Consider the following 14,446-nt stretch of genomic DNA (forward strand, 5'->3'; position numbering starts at 1 on the left):
TATTTTATGCTCACCTTTTCAATTTCAAATATCACCAACAACAAATACAATTCAATTTAAGGTGTGTAGTACATATGTGAGCAATTTAGAATCTAAGGCACATAGAGATATTCCACAAAATTTGGCATAATAACCTTCGTTTGAACTTGACTTGAAGTCGAAACATTATTAATGCACAACCATATTTTAACATATCCTCAATTGATAACATAACATGAATAAAACATTTGAGATACTTGTCGAATATATATATCGTTCAACCCATTCTTATTCGGAATAGCCAATTTTATAATGAACCACTCGGAACTTACATATTTTTCATGAATATCGTGAATAGCCAATTTTATAATGAACCACTCGGGACTTACATATTTTTCATGAACATCATGTGATTCAATTCTAAGAGAAGAGTTTAGCCAACATACCTTGTTTTGAGCTTTCCTTAAATTACTACGACATTTCAAAAATTCTAGCAACTTCAATCTATTTAGAAACATAACAAACGTACACCATAATTAGGAAGATGAACATGGTTTTAGCTCATTTGAGCATATTATCAAACACTAGGTGTGCATCAAGGTTTCAAGGTCCTTTTATGGAGGATTCCATCATCCCCCAACCCAATCTTTACCATGCTTAGCTCAACAATCTTCCTACATCCTTTGATAACACGTGCATGTAAAATAAACAACTCTCATGCCCAAATATTATCTTGCTAATTACCCAATTCTAGACAAAATTTGAAATTAAGGGTTAGGATGTAGAATATTACCTCTTAGGAAGAAGACCTAGGTGCCCCTCTTGATAATCTTCAAGGTTTTAAGTGAGAGATAAAGAGAAATTTTGATGAATATTCACTTCTCCCTCTAGGACTCTTTCTCTCTATCTCTCAAAATATAAGAAAATATGTTTTAAATGGTCCAAGTTAGGTGTTTTAACAGAATAGGGTTGGGTTTAAAACATATGAAAATGGATACTCCAAAATTCTGGACCGGGCTATAGACCTGGCCTCGCCAGGCTAAAGCCTGCTCTTAGCGTGATACAGGCCTCGCCTCGCCAGGCTAAAGCTTGTTCTTAGCGCGCTACAGGCCTGGCCCCGCCAGGCTAAAGCCTGGTCTTACACCTGGCCTCGCTAGCTCTGTAGCGAGCTACAGACCAGCCTTTGGGTATTTGATCATAACTTCTTGTAGGAATGTCTGAATGACGAATGGTTTGAAGCGTTAGAAACTAGACTCAAAGAGATTTAATTTGATAGGTATATCACCTCATAAGTCATTATACTTTGGTAGCCGTATATGTTTGAAGTAGGATCTTGTGCGAATTGAGACATTCTTTCCACTTAATGTATCCTACTTGTTCCACACGAATTCTTTCCATTCACAAAACTCCTTAGTATGTTTCAACACACCTTAAACATATACTTTTCATTTCGAAATAATGTGGTTCTATCCCATGGGTTTTCTTTAATACTCTAACACATTATTCCCAAATACCGTTGGCGTACTTTAAAATATTAAATTGTTAGAAATATTTTCCGGGGCCTTACATTCTCCCCCGCTTAGGATCATTCGTCCTCAAATGAGGGTAAAAATCCGCCATTAGTATCTTATGCTACTCAGTTTATTTCATACCATATTCGAGCATCCCCAAATTTGACTAACTCCCAAAATTCCAAATATTTCACTAGAGTTTCCCTGGTAACTAGGCCTATCCACCTGTCAGAGAGCCCCAGAAACACATCCTAACAACATATACGTATTCCAACGACGTAACATAATACAAAACAATACCAAATGTGGTCTCATAAGCAATATATATATATATATATATCCAGAAAGGACCACCCTTAATATCAATTGTTCACATGATACAGAATTCATAAAAAGTAAGTTTTATAATTTTCCTAGATCACAACTTAAAATACATGGTCATTCAAACAAATAAGGATACTTTTTATTCATTTCTTCCTCGGCCTCCCAAGTAACCTCTCCAGCCTGTTGGTTTCACCACAACACTTTTACTGAGGCAATTTCTTTATTCCTCAATTTTCGGACTTGCCGATCAATAATAGAAACTGGAATCTCTTCGTAATTCAATTTCTCATTTACCTCAATAGTCTCAACCGGAACAATGAGTGTAGGATCTCTAACTACTTTCTTCAACATAGACACATGAAACACCGGGTGTACTAATGACATCTCAGGTGGTAGCTCAAGCTTGTATGCCACCTCGCTGATCCTCTGAATGATTTTGTACGGTCCGACATACCTCGGACTCAATTTCCCTTTCTTACCAAATTGCATTACACCCTTCATGGGGGAAACTTTCAAGAATACCCAATCATCTTCTTTGAACTCCAAATCCCTACGACGAACATCCGAATAGGATTTCTGATGACTTTGAGCAGTCTTCAACCACTCCTTAATGATTTTAACTTTATCCATAGCCTGATGCACAAGGTCTGGCCCTCTAAAATCTGCTTCCCCAATTTCAAACCACCCAATGGGAGATCTACATCTCCTACCATATAAAGCCTCGAATGGTGCCATCTGAATACTAGCATGATAGCTATTGTTGTATGCAAATTCTATAAGTGGTAAATAATCATCGCAGCTACCTTTGAAGTCCATCACAGAAGAACGCAACATATCCTCAAGCATTTGAATAGTTCGCTCTACCTGCCCGTCAGTCTGCGGGTAAAAGGTTGTACTAAGATTCACCTGAGTACTCAAACCTTGCTGAAATTTCTTCCAAATATTAGCAGTGAATTGTGCTCCCCGATCAGAAATGATGGAAATTGGGGTGCCATACAACCTGACTATTTCTTTGATATACAACTAAGCATACTGCTCCACTGTGTCGGTAGACTTAACCGGCAAAAAGTGTGCTGATTTTGTGAGTCGGTCCACAATTACCCAGATTGAGTCAAACTTGTGCAGAGTGCACGGTAATCCTACCACAAAGTCCATATTAATCATTTCCCACTTCCACATTCGAATTTATATGTTCTGTGCCAACCCACCGGGCCTTTGGTGTTCGGCCTTCACTTGCTGACAATTCGGACATCTTTCCAAAAAGTCTGCCACATTCCTCTTCATATCATTCCACCAATAGACTTCCTTAAGATCATGATACATTTTTGTAGAACCTGGGTGCACGGAATACCTAGTAGTGTGAGCTTCAGTGAAAATTCTTTCATGGAGACCATCCATATTTGGAACACATAGTCTCCCTTGGTACCTTAGTGTACCATCATCCATGCCAAGAGAAAAGGCCATGGTCTTATATTTATGAATCCCCTCTTTCAATTGCACCAACAATAGATCGTTGTATTGCTTCTCTTTGACTTCCACAACAAGCGATGATTTAACCCTATTTTGCACAATTACCCCTCCTTCACTAGAGTCCGTAAGATGAACTCCCAAACTAGCCAATCGATGCACTTCTTTGGCCAATGGCCTTTGATATGCCTCCAAGTGTGCTAAGCTACCCATAGATTTTCGGCTAAGAGCATCTGCTATAACATTAGCCTTCCCCAGATAGTATAAAATATCAATGTCATAATCTTTAAGTAATTCAAGCCATCTTCTCTGCCTCAGATTCAATTCCTTCTGTTTGAAAATATATTGAAAGCTCTTATGGTCCGTGAATATATCCACATGGACCCCATATAACTAATGAGTCCAAATTTTCAATGCAAATACCACTGCTGCAAGTTCTAAATCATGTGTTGGATAGTTCTTTTCATGATTCTTGAGTTGCCAAGAAGCATAAGCTATCACCTTCCCATGTTGCATTAACATGCGCCCAGGCCCAATTTTTGAAGCATCACAATATACCACAAATCCATCTATACCCTCTGGTAGAGTAAATACCGGTGTCGTAGTCAATCTTGCTTTTAATTCCTGGAAACTCTTTTCACAAGCATCTGACCATTGGAACTTAATTGCCTTCTGCGTCAATTTAGTCAATGGAGAGGCAAGAGTAGAAAACCCCTCCACAAACTTTCTGTAATATCCAGCTAAGCCTAAGAAACTGCGAATCTCTGTTGGAGTTGTAGGCCTCGGCCAATTCTTCACAGCTGCAATTTTCCGAGGATCAACCTTAATTCCTTCATTAGAGACAACATGACCCAAGAATATGACCGACTCGAGCCAAAATTCACATTTTGAAAACTTTGCATATAAATTGTGCTGATGCAGGGTTTGCAGAACTACCCTGAGATGGTCAGCATGGTCCTCCTGACTTCGTGAATATACAAGAATATCGTCAATGAGCACTATCACAAAGGAGTCGAGGAATGGCTTAAAAACGCGATTCATAAGATCCATGAAGGCTGCTGGGATATTTGTTAGCCCAAAAGACATCACCAGAAATTCAAAATTCCCATACCGGGCTCTAAAAGTTGTGTTCGGAATATCCCGCTCCCTGATCTTCAATTGGTGATACCCGGATCTTAAATCAATCTTGGAGAAGTACCTGGCACCTTGCAATTGATCAAACAAATCATCTATCCTTGTCAGTTGGTACTTATTCTTGATTGTGACCTTGTTGAGCTGCCGATAGTCAATACACATTCTCAATGACCCATCTTTCTTCCTTACAAAAAGGACCGGTGCGCCCCAAGGCGACACATTCGGCCGGATGAAACCCTTTTCTAACAAATCTCTTAATTGTTCCTTTAGCTCCTTCAATTCTACCGGTGCCATTCTGTAGGGTGGAATAGATATAGGATGTGTGTCTGGCATCCACATCAATTCCAAAATCAATCTCCCTGTCTGGTGGGATCCCCGGGAGTTCATCCGGAAAGACTCCTGAAAATTCATTCACAACAAGCACGGACTCAAGTGTAGGTGCCTCAGCATCGGTGTCTGTAACCCGGACCAGATAATAAATACATCCCTTGTTGATCATTTTTGTGGCCTTAAGGTAAGAAATAAACCTATCTTCGGCACTACATCATCAACCTTCCACTCAATAACTGGCTCATTTGGAAATTCGAACCTAACAGTCCTGGTTCGGCAATCAAGCTTGGAAAAATAAGAATAAAGCCAATCCATCCCCATTATCACATCAAAATTGACCATCCTCAATTCAATAAGATCGGCCACGGTGTCCTGACCACGCAACGTGACAACACAATCCCTATAAACCCGCGCGGCCAATATAGACTCACAAACCGAGGTAGATACAGAGAATGGCTCATGAAGCTGTTCTGGTTCTATCCTAAATTCCATAGCAACATAAGGAGTGACATATGACAAAGTGGAATCGGGATCAATAAAAGCATATACATCATGACATTGGACAGTCAATATACCTGTGACAACATCTGGAGAAGCCTCTAAATTCTGGCGACCTCTCATAGCATAAAAACGGCCAGATCTTCCCGAACTCTGTGCTCCACCCCTAGTTGCACCACGTCATGTAGGTGTTGGAGTGCCTCGAGCTGGAGGAGGTGCTACAGATGTAGTATTTGCAGAACTGGCTGGCTGTGTGGGGCCCCTGCCCGTACCTTGGCGGGATGAACGACAATCCCTCTGAATGTGACCCCTCAATCCACATTCGTAGCATATGGGTAAGTCCATGCAGCATATTTCTAGGTGCATCTTTCCACAACGAGGGCATGAGGGCCTCCTCTGCTGCTGGAATCTACGACCATGACGACCCTGCTGATATGAGCCCATGTTGCTCTAATTGGGCCTGAAACGGCTCCATTGCTGTTGCTGACTGGGCCCTGATGGCGGTGCACTAGCCGAAGACTGAGCAAAGGACTGTGATGGCCCTGATGACCCTCCCCTGAATGTTGACTTGCCACCACCAGAAGAACCACCAAATTTGCCCACAGACCGGGCCTTATTACTACCATCTCGCTCCATTCTGTTCCTTAATTTGCGGGTCTTTGTGGCTTGAGCGAATGCCACCATCTTTCCATAGTTCATATCAGAATTCAAGGCAGCTATAGCAGCCTCATTAATTACTAAGGGACTAAGGCCCTGTACAAATCGGCGAACTCTAGCCTCCATAGTGGGCAACATGTAAATAGCATATTTAGACAGGTACGTGAATCTCATATAGTAATCCCACACACTTAGGCTACCTTGCCTCAGGTTCTCAAACTCAGCAGCACGGGCTGCCTTAGTCTCGGCAGGCAAGAAATGATCAATGAAGGCATCGGCAAACTCACCCCACCTCGCCGGAGAGCTCCCTTCTCTACGGGACTCCTCCCATAGTTCAAACCAAGAATATGCCACCTCTTTCAGGTGGTAGGAGGCCAATTCCACTGCCTCTGTCTCAGTAGCACGCATGACTCGGAGAGTCTTGTGCATCTCATCAATGAAATCCTTGGGATCTTCCTCTGGGTTAGTACCAGTGAACACTGGAGGATCCAACTAGAGAAACTTGTTAACCCTGGAACTAGTTGAATCTCCTGGCTAACCGGAAGAAGTAGGTGCAACATTTGACCTCTGGGTCTGGGAAGCCATTATTTGAGCCAACATCTGTATGGCTCATCTAAGATCAACATCAAAAACATCAAAATCAGAAGCTGGAACTGGAGGTGGAACTGGTATATCAGTTGGAGGAACTGTTGTACCTTCAGTAGTTGTAGGGACAGGCACGGTCTGATCAGTTGTAGTAGAGTCAGGCAGTGTAGTAACTGGAGGAATATCCTCACTCCTTGGGTGCTCACCCGCATCATCAATTATACGATCAATTGTCACTCTTGGGGTGACATTGGCTCTTTGGCCAGTTCTTGCCTTCTTCTTAGGTGCCATGTACTGAATATTAGAGCAACGCAGGAGTTACAGGAGTAACAATCATCTTTATCGCACGATCAAGAACATGAAAGAAGTGTATTATTCCTAAATGCCCATGTAGCATCCTAATTATAGATGTGGTCGACAACACACCGATAATAAGGACTCTATTAGACACGACTCCGAGGCATCCTAGAATACATTAAAACCTTAGGCTCTAATACCAAGTTTGTCATGCTCTAAAACCGAGGAGCGCGACTGGCGCTCAACCGAGTGAACCCGACCGAGCAAGTCTGTTAGATTTTATTCTACCCAAACTCATCCACGAATATAGATAACACATATTATCATTAATTAGACGAAAATGTGTTCATGTCTATAATACCAATTCATTTACAATAGTTTCATCATTTTTAAAGTCTCAAATGGACAAGTAATACAACTACAACATAACATATTTTGACTTTCCCAGAACCAATACAGAACCCACATTATGTCTACGGAGCCTTTATAGATAAATAAGAGTACAATGATAATGCCGACAAAAAGGCCTCGGCTATAACTCAAACAGAATACACAAAGTACAAAAGATTCATGACCCCGAAATAAAATGGGGCTCACCAAGTCAGCTGGGAAGAAGGTGCACTGCTATCACTGACCAATATCTCCTGTTGTGGAACCACCTGCATCCATTGAAAGATGCAGCGCCCCCGACAAAAGGGACATTAGTACTGTCGAATAGCACTAGTATGTATAACTAAACACCCTCTCAATAGAATGACAAATAATACAAACAAGATTATCATAATATCAAAGGAAGCTTTAATCAACATCAAACCTCAATTTAGGATCAAGACACTGTTCAAATAAATTTTCATATCTCACATTGGGAGTTTTTAATATCGATATACCATTGTCCACAATACCAATATTCACAATACCATTATTCACGAAACCAATTTCACAAAACCAGTACCACAGTACTCTTAGAACGGAGTCCGATCACGACCCGATCGGCTAGGCTATCTCATTAGAGACATCAAAAATAATTTCTCTCAAATTCAATACCACCATCTTAACACGGAGTCCGATCACGACCCAATCGGCTAGGCTATCTATTAGGGACATCAACCACAATTACCATTTAAATTATAATTTCCAGCACAATCACCACCATGTGTGCGACATGGTGTCCGATCACGACCCGATCGGCTAGGTTGTCTTATTCGATACATTAACCTTTTTATATCAATCATCGCATTTCATATTACTTTCACATATTTTCAATTCATTGGAACTAATGGTCATAATTATGAGATCAATCTTGGCACATTGGCCATATTCAGTATTTCATGCTCACCTTTTCAATTTCAAATATCACCAACAACAAATACAATTCAAATCAAGATGTGTAGTACATATGTGAGCAATTTAGAATCTAAGACACATAGAGATATTTTACAAAATTTGGCATAATAACCTTCGTTTGAACTTGACTTGAAGTCGGAACATTATTAATGCACAACTATATTTTAACAAATCCTCAATTGATAACATAACATGAATAAAGAATTTGAGATACTTGTCGAATATATATATATATATATATATATATATATATATATATATATATATATATATATATATATATATATATATATCGTTCAACCCAATCTTACTTGGAATAGCCAATTTTATAATGAACCACTCGGGACTTACATATTTCTCATGAATATAATGTGATTCAATTCTAAGAGAAGAGTTTAGCCAACATACCTTGTTTTGAGCTTTCCTTAAATTACTACGACATTTCAAAAATTCTAGCAACTTCAATCTATTTAGAAACATAACAAACGTACAACATAATTAGGAAGATGAACATGGTTTTAGCTCATTTGAGCATATTATCAAACACTAGGTGTGCATCAAGGTTTCAAGGTCCTTTTATGGAGGATTCCATCATCCCCCAACCCAATCTTTACCATTCTTAGCTCAACAATATTCCTACACCCTTTGATAACACATGCATGTAAAAAAAATAACTCTCATGCCCAAATATCTTGTTAATTACCCAATTCTAGACAAAATTCGAAATTAAGGGTTAGGATGTAGAATCTTACCTCTTAGGAAGAAGACCTAGGTACCCCTCTTGATAATCTTCAAGGTTTTAAGTAAGAGTTGAAGTGAAATTTTGATGATTATTGACTTCTCCCTCTAGGACTCTCTCTATCACTCTCAAAATATCAGAAAATATTTTTAAAATGGTCCAAGTAGGTGTTTTAACGGAATAGGGTCGGGTTTAAAACATATGAAAATGGATACTCCGAAATTCTGGACCGGGCTACAGACCTGGCCTCGCCAGGCTAAAGCCTGGACTTAGCGTGATACAGGCTTGGCCTCGCCAGGCTAAAGCCTGGTCTTAGCGCGCTACAGGCCTGGCCTCGCCAGGCTAAAGCCTGGTCTTAGCATGCTACAGGCCTCGTTAGCTCTGTAGCGAGTTATAGACCGGCCTTTGGGTATTTGATCATAACTTCTTATAAGAATGTCTGAATAACGAACGGTTTAAAGCGTTAGAAACTAGACTCAAAGAGCTTTAATATGATAGGTAGCTCACCTCATACATCGTTATACTTTGGTAGCCGCATACGTTTGAAATAGGATCTTGTGCGAATTGAGACATCCTTTCCACTTAATGTATCATACTTATTACACACGAATTCTTTCCATTCACAAAACTCCTTAGTATGTTTCAACACACCTTAAACATATACTTTTCATTTCGAAATAATGTGGTTCTATCCCATGGGTTTTCTTTAATACTCTAACACATTATTCCCAAATACCGTTGGCGTACTTTAAAATATTAAATCGTTAAAAACTTTTCTGGGGCCTTACAGTAACTGTCCTTATGGCTTTCCTTAAGGCTTCCCCCGATGGCGTGACCAGGACTATTGATCGTTTGGCGCGGAGGTTCCTCTCCTACTTTCGAGGTTTGCGTGTCTCCCCTGTCCCGACCATAATTGTTCTTGGCTCGGTCACTCAAGAATTCTCTGAGGTGACCATTTTTCAATAATGTTGCCACCTCCTCTCGGAGGTGTCGGTATTCCCCTGTCCGATGAACGTTCGTCCTATGATACTCGCACCATAAGTTGGGATCTCTCTGACTGGAATCAGATCTCATAGGTCTCGGGAGTCGTGTATTTTTAATGTTTCTCATGGCTGACACCAACTCCACTATACCGACGCTCGTAGGGTTGAAAACGGCCCCTTGAAACTCGTCTATCTGAGTCGGCATCGTCTTTCACTTTATCTTTGTTCTTCTCATGTCCTTTTGCTGATCACGGGAAGTCAACCTGATCATCTTCGATCTTTATCTTTGACCAGTACCGGTTGTGGACATCCGCCCAAGTTGTCGCTTGAAACTCGAGCAGACTTTCCTTCAGCTTCCGGGAAGCATCCGAACTCCTTGAGCTTAAACCCCTAGCGAACGCTTCAGCTGCCCCTTCGTCCGAAACAACCAGTAACAACATCCTTTCCTTCTGGAACTGGCTAACAAACCTTCGTAACTATTCGGACTCTCCCTGCGCGATCCTGAATATGTCGGCCTTTTGGGCTTGTACCTTTCTGAAACTGGTATGGGCCTTGATGAATGAATCTGAGAGCATCTAGAAGGAATCTATGGAGTGCTCGGGCAGTAATGAGTACCACGTCAAGGCTCCCCTCGTGAGAGTCTCACCAAATTTATTTAATAATACAGATTCAATTTCGTGAGGATCCAGATCGTTTCCTTTCACTGCTGTTGTGTAGGTGGTGATGTCTTCATATGGATCTGAAGTTCCGTCGTATTTCGGCACTTCAGTCATTGCAAACCGCTTAGGGATCAGTTCTGGGGCTGCACTCGGTTTGTACGGTAATTGAATATACTTCTTCGAATTTCGACCCATCAATATAGGCGGTGCGCCCGGGATCTGACCCATGCGGGCATTGACTTCCTTCATGAACCGCAAAAGTTCTTCCTTGAATGGGTCGTTGTCGATGTTGAGTCCAGATTTGCTCCCCTCAGCCCCATCAGAGCCAACTTCGTCCCTGGGAGTGTTGTTGTCGACTCTCTGCGTTGTTTGGTTCGAAGGAACAACGAGAGGAACTGGATCTTGCCTATTTGAATTATTTGAAGTTCCCGATAGCTTTTGTTTTACTCTGTCATAACATGATCCTGCCGCTTGAGGTTGCCTAAGATGATTGCATGTTGCTCTTGCAGGATCCTCACTGCGTCTGCTACGTGCCCCTGGTCAGCATCATCTGGAGTCGCTTCCCGTACTCGTCTGGGATACCGCCCGCCATACACCGGCATGGAATCTCCCCCCTTATTGCGAGTGTCGCTAATTGAGTCCTCAAAATGGGAGTGTTCCCCTTGAACCTCAGGATTGTGAGTATTGTTAATGGTACTGATTTCCATTCTTTATGATTTTGCGAAGACAAGAACGATCAAAGCTTATGAGTGAAGGAGGTAAGGATCAACTTAACCACACGACTGTCTAGGCCCCACGGTGGACGCCAAACTGTTTGCTCGTAAAACGGTACAGTTAAATTTGTTCACGGTTTCTAGACAGATGAATCAATTTGATTCCAAAGATAATGAATTAATCGATCAGATGTAAGCTACTTAGCTCAAAATATAGATGAAATGATAAATTCGAAGAGCCCGGGAACAAGATTTCCGGACACAATGATGATAAGATTAACAAGCGAGAAAGAGAGAAAAAAAAAGGTATTTGATTGCTCTGTAGAATTTTGTCAATGTATTCCGGAAAAACCCGTCCTTTACAATAATAGTTGAGCCTATTATTTATAGCTCAGTGGGCGTAATGGCCCGGGCCCACCACTAATGACAATTATCGGAGTGTGATAATGAAAACTTAACGGTAAACATAAATGCTCAAATTTCTTTAATGAGTTGTTACTCTTTAATGTTGTGGAATATTCTTCATTAAATGTCATCGGGCGCATCATGCTTAATGCCCTTACGAATTTGTCTTTTTCGGTGACACACGAGGTAGTTGTGCCCGGTTTTCCATCCTCACGGTTTTGATTCCACGCGTCCCCTTCTTAAGTGGCCACGTAGCATCACGTATTTTACCCAATATAAGTATTATTTATCATGTTAGCATGTATCACTCCTACGATCTCCTAGTACTTAATAAAATAATCTTGGCACGACGTGTACTTACTATAGTATGAAGATCTTATTACACGGTTACTTAACTAATGATAATTGTGTAATATTGTATGAAGATCCTATTACAAAGAGCTGATTGTTGAGAGTCAAACGGATACTTAGCTAACGATAATTGTGTAATATTGTATGAAAATCCTATTACACAGAGCTGATTGCTCAGAGTCAAACGATTACTTAACTAATGATAATTGTGTAAGAAAATTCAATTTTATTTATTTTGTAACAGAAAAATCATTTTATTCTTATTATTTCACCTACATAATCACTCTACACATTCTGCCATGATATATGCAAATTACCTCCTCTTTTTAACTAGTTGTAACTTGTAATATTGTTAGGTCTGGTTAAAACCATTGTGTATCTTTTTGGCTCTTATGGAGTGGGAAAAATAGTTCAACTTACGGAGTAGTAGGGAACTCAATCCAAAGAGTGAAAGTTTTCTATATTTTTCTTTTATCTTTGGAGTAAAGAGCAAATTTATGTTGTGTATAAATTGTTGAATATAGATTATAAAGAATAGGTTTTAACTACTTTAACCTTCAATAGAATTAATGCCAAGAGCTATGATGCATTTATATTGCACATGTATCTGATGTGAATTACTATTAATTACTCAAAAATTATACATTTATGCTTGTACACATTGTAAAAATTTCATGTAGTTATTAACAGATATTAAAGAAAAATAATCGTTTTTATGATGTGTCACATCAAAAGAATGAGTGGAAAAACAAAAAGATGGGTGAAGATGAGTTGAAAACTAAAATTGCATTGATATTTAACTTCTACCTAAAATACGTAACTATGTAAATATGCACGTTCCTATGATAGAAATCTGAGTGAAATTTCCTTTAAACAATTAAAATCTCAATAATCAGACAATACAATTCTAAAAAGCAACACAAAAGAGAGAGACAAAGGTAGAACAAAAGAACATCGACTTGCAACTTAATTCTTTCTTATAACAATTTTAGCCACTATTTTCCCCTATCGTTTTTAAACCAATTGGTTCTCTATCCGAACGAAAAGGAAATATTTCACTATAGTCTGACCTATCCAATTTCACCACATCAAATCTTGTATTTCTTTGGTTATAACACACCAATTTATCAAAACCCATCATTAGAGCAATATCACTATCGTAGAAATCAACTGGACTTGGATATTTCATCACACTTTTAACGGTTTCAATCTCCACTTCTTTCTCCTTATTCCACAAATGGTTTCTTGTATTGTCAATACACCAAAGCTCTAACATTTCATTCGGCGATAGACAAATAAATCCCAACTTCCCTTCGTACTCCACCAGTTTTTTGTCTGTATAATCTTTGTTTTCGGTTACTGACTCTGGAAGTGAGAATCTTGAACGAGCTTCTTTGCCATTATAGTTTAAGACTAATACGTGATCATCATCTGTGAGAAAATAAACTAAACCACTTGCATTAATAGGGAGACAAGAGGATTCGAAAAACACATCGTAAGGGAGTGAGATTATATTTGTTCGTCTCCAGGCAAAAGTCTCAGAGTCAAAGATTTCGCAACAATAATTGTCAAGTCCCAAGCGCCTATAAACAAAGATTCAAATGAAGGAAATACATATATGAAAATCTAATTTTAGCAAAAGCAAAAACCAATCAATGAACGATAGATATATGATTCGGAACATAAGAAAATTAAGATGCAAATTTTACATACCTACGACGAGGTGGTGATAAGTCTTGTGACAAACGAATAATCTTGATATGTAAAGGACTTGATTTGAGTACCACTAGAGCAACCTTGACAGTTTGATACCTCGTTTTTGGATTAGGCAACACTTTCCATTCTCGGGTACTAGGTTTGCAAATGTAGTACATATGATTACGATTCTTTATTCTTCTCACGCAACACAAAATCCCTTGTTTTGAAGATGCCTCGATCTTTGTGTTGTGAAAATGGTTGAAAATTTTATATTTAGGTTTATTCAAGGTTTCAACTGGTAGATGCAATGGATCTTTTCCAGAGCAATCGTCCATTGAAACAAACTCTGTAACGTACTTGTTGTTTTCTAAACCTTGAACGAAGTAACCTAAAATATTATTTGTTCTGTGACAATATACTTGCATAAAACCTAATTTATATGTCAAGTTTTTCCATGTCTTGTTAACTACTTTGCAAGCATCTAATGTTTCCAAGGAAGTTCGAGTTAATATCTCGAAAGCCATATCAGATGGAAGCTCTGAAGAAGCCATTAATGGAACTCTTTAATTAAGGAGTTAATTTCTAGAGAAAATAAAGAGTTTTTAGTTAATGTAAGGAAAGATAAGGGATTAATGAATCTTGAATCACTACATCAGCTTGAAAGTATAACTAATTTATAATAAGAGGAAGTACGTTGAAGATAAAGCAGGTAATTAAGATCATATTCATAGAAAGAAAACAAATAAAATAAGAAGGCATGCAAAATACGAGA

The 14,446-nt window shown here is 39.3% G+C and overlaps 1 protein-coding gene across 1 annotated transcript; it reads right to left on the reverse strand.

Annotated features, from left to right (window-relative positions):
* Positions 1-12,964: 12,964 nt before the first annotated feature.
* Positions 12,965-14,225, reverse strand: LOC107813528 (F-box protein At5g42460-like). The gene is made up of 2 exons (XM_016638808.1): positions 13,690-14,225; positions 12,965-13,559 (listed from the first exon to the last, which is right to left on the reverse strand). Exons 1-2 carry the CDS (start codon positions 14,223-14,225, stop codon positions 12,965-12,967), a joined length of 1,131 nt encoding a protein of 376 aa, XP_016494294.1.
* Positions 14,226-14,446: the final 221 nt, after the last annotated feature.

Source organism: Nicotiana tabacum, chromosome 21 (assembly GCF_000715075.1).
Source record: "Nicotiana tabacum cultivar K326 chromosome 21, ASM71507v2, whole genome shotgun sequence".
Lineage (NCBI taxonomy): Eukaryota > Viridiplantae > Streptophyta > Magnoliopsida > Solanales > Solanaceae > Nicotiana > Nicotiana tabacum.

What these genes read in the sequence shown, in the direction of transcription:
- LOC107813528 (XM_016638808.1), bottom strand. Translation starts at nt 14,225, where the DNA reads ATGGCTTCTTCAGAGCTTCCATCTGATATGGCTTTCGAGATATTAACT. An exon ending in TTATCACCACCTCGTCGTAG is followed by an intron (nt 13,560 to 13,689) that starts GTATGTAAAATT and finishes CTTTGTTTATAG; the next exon opens with GCGCTTGGGACTTGACAATT.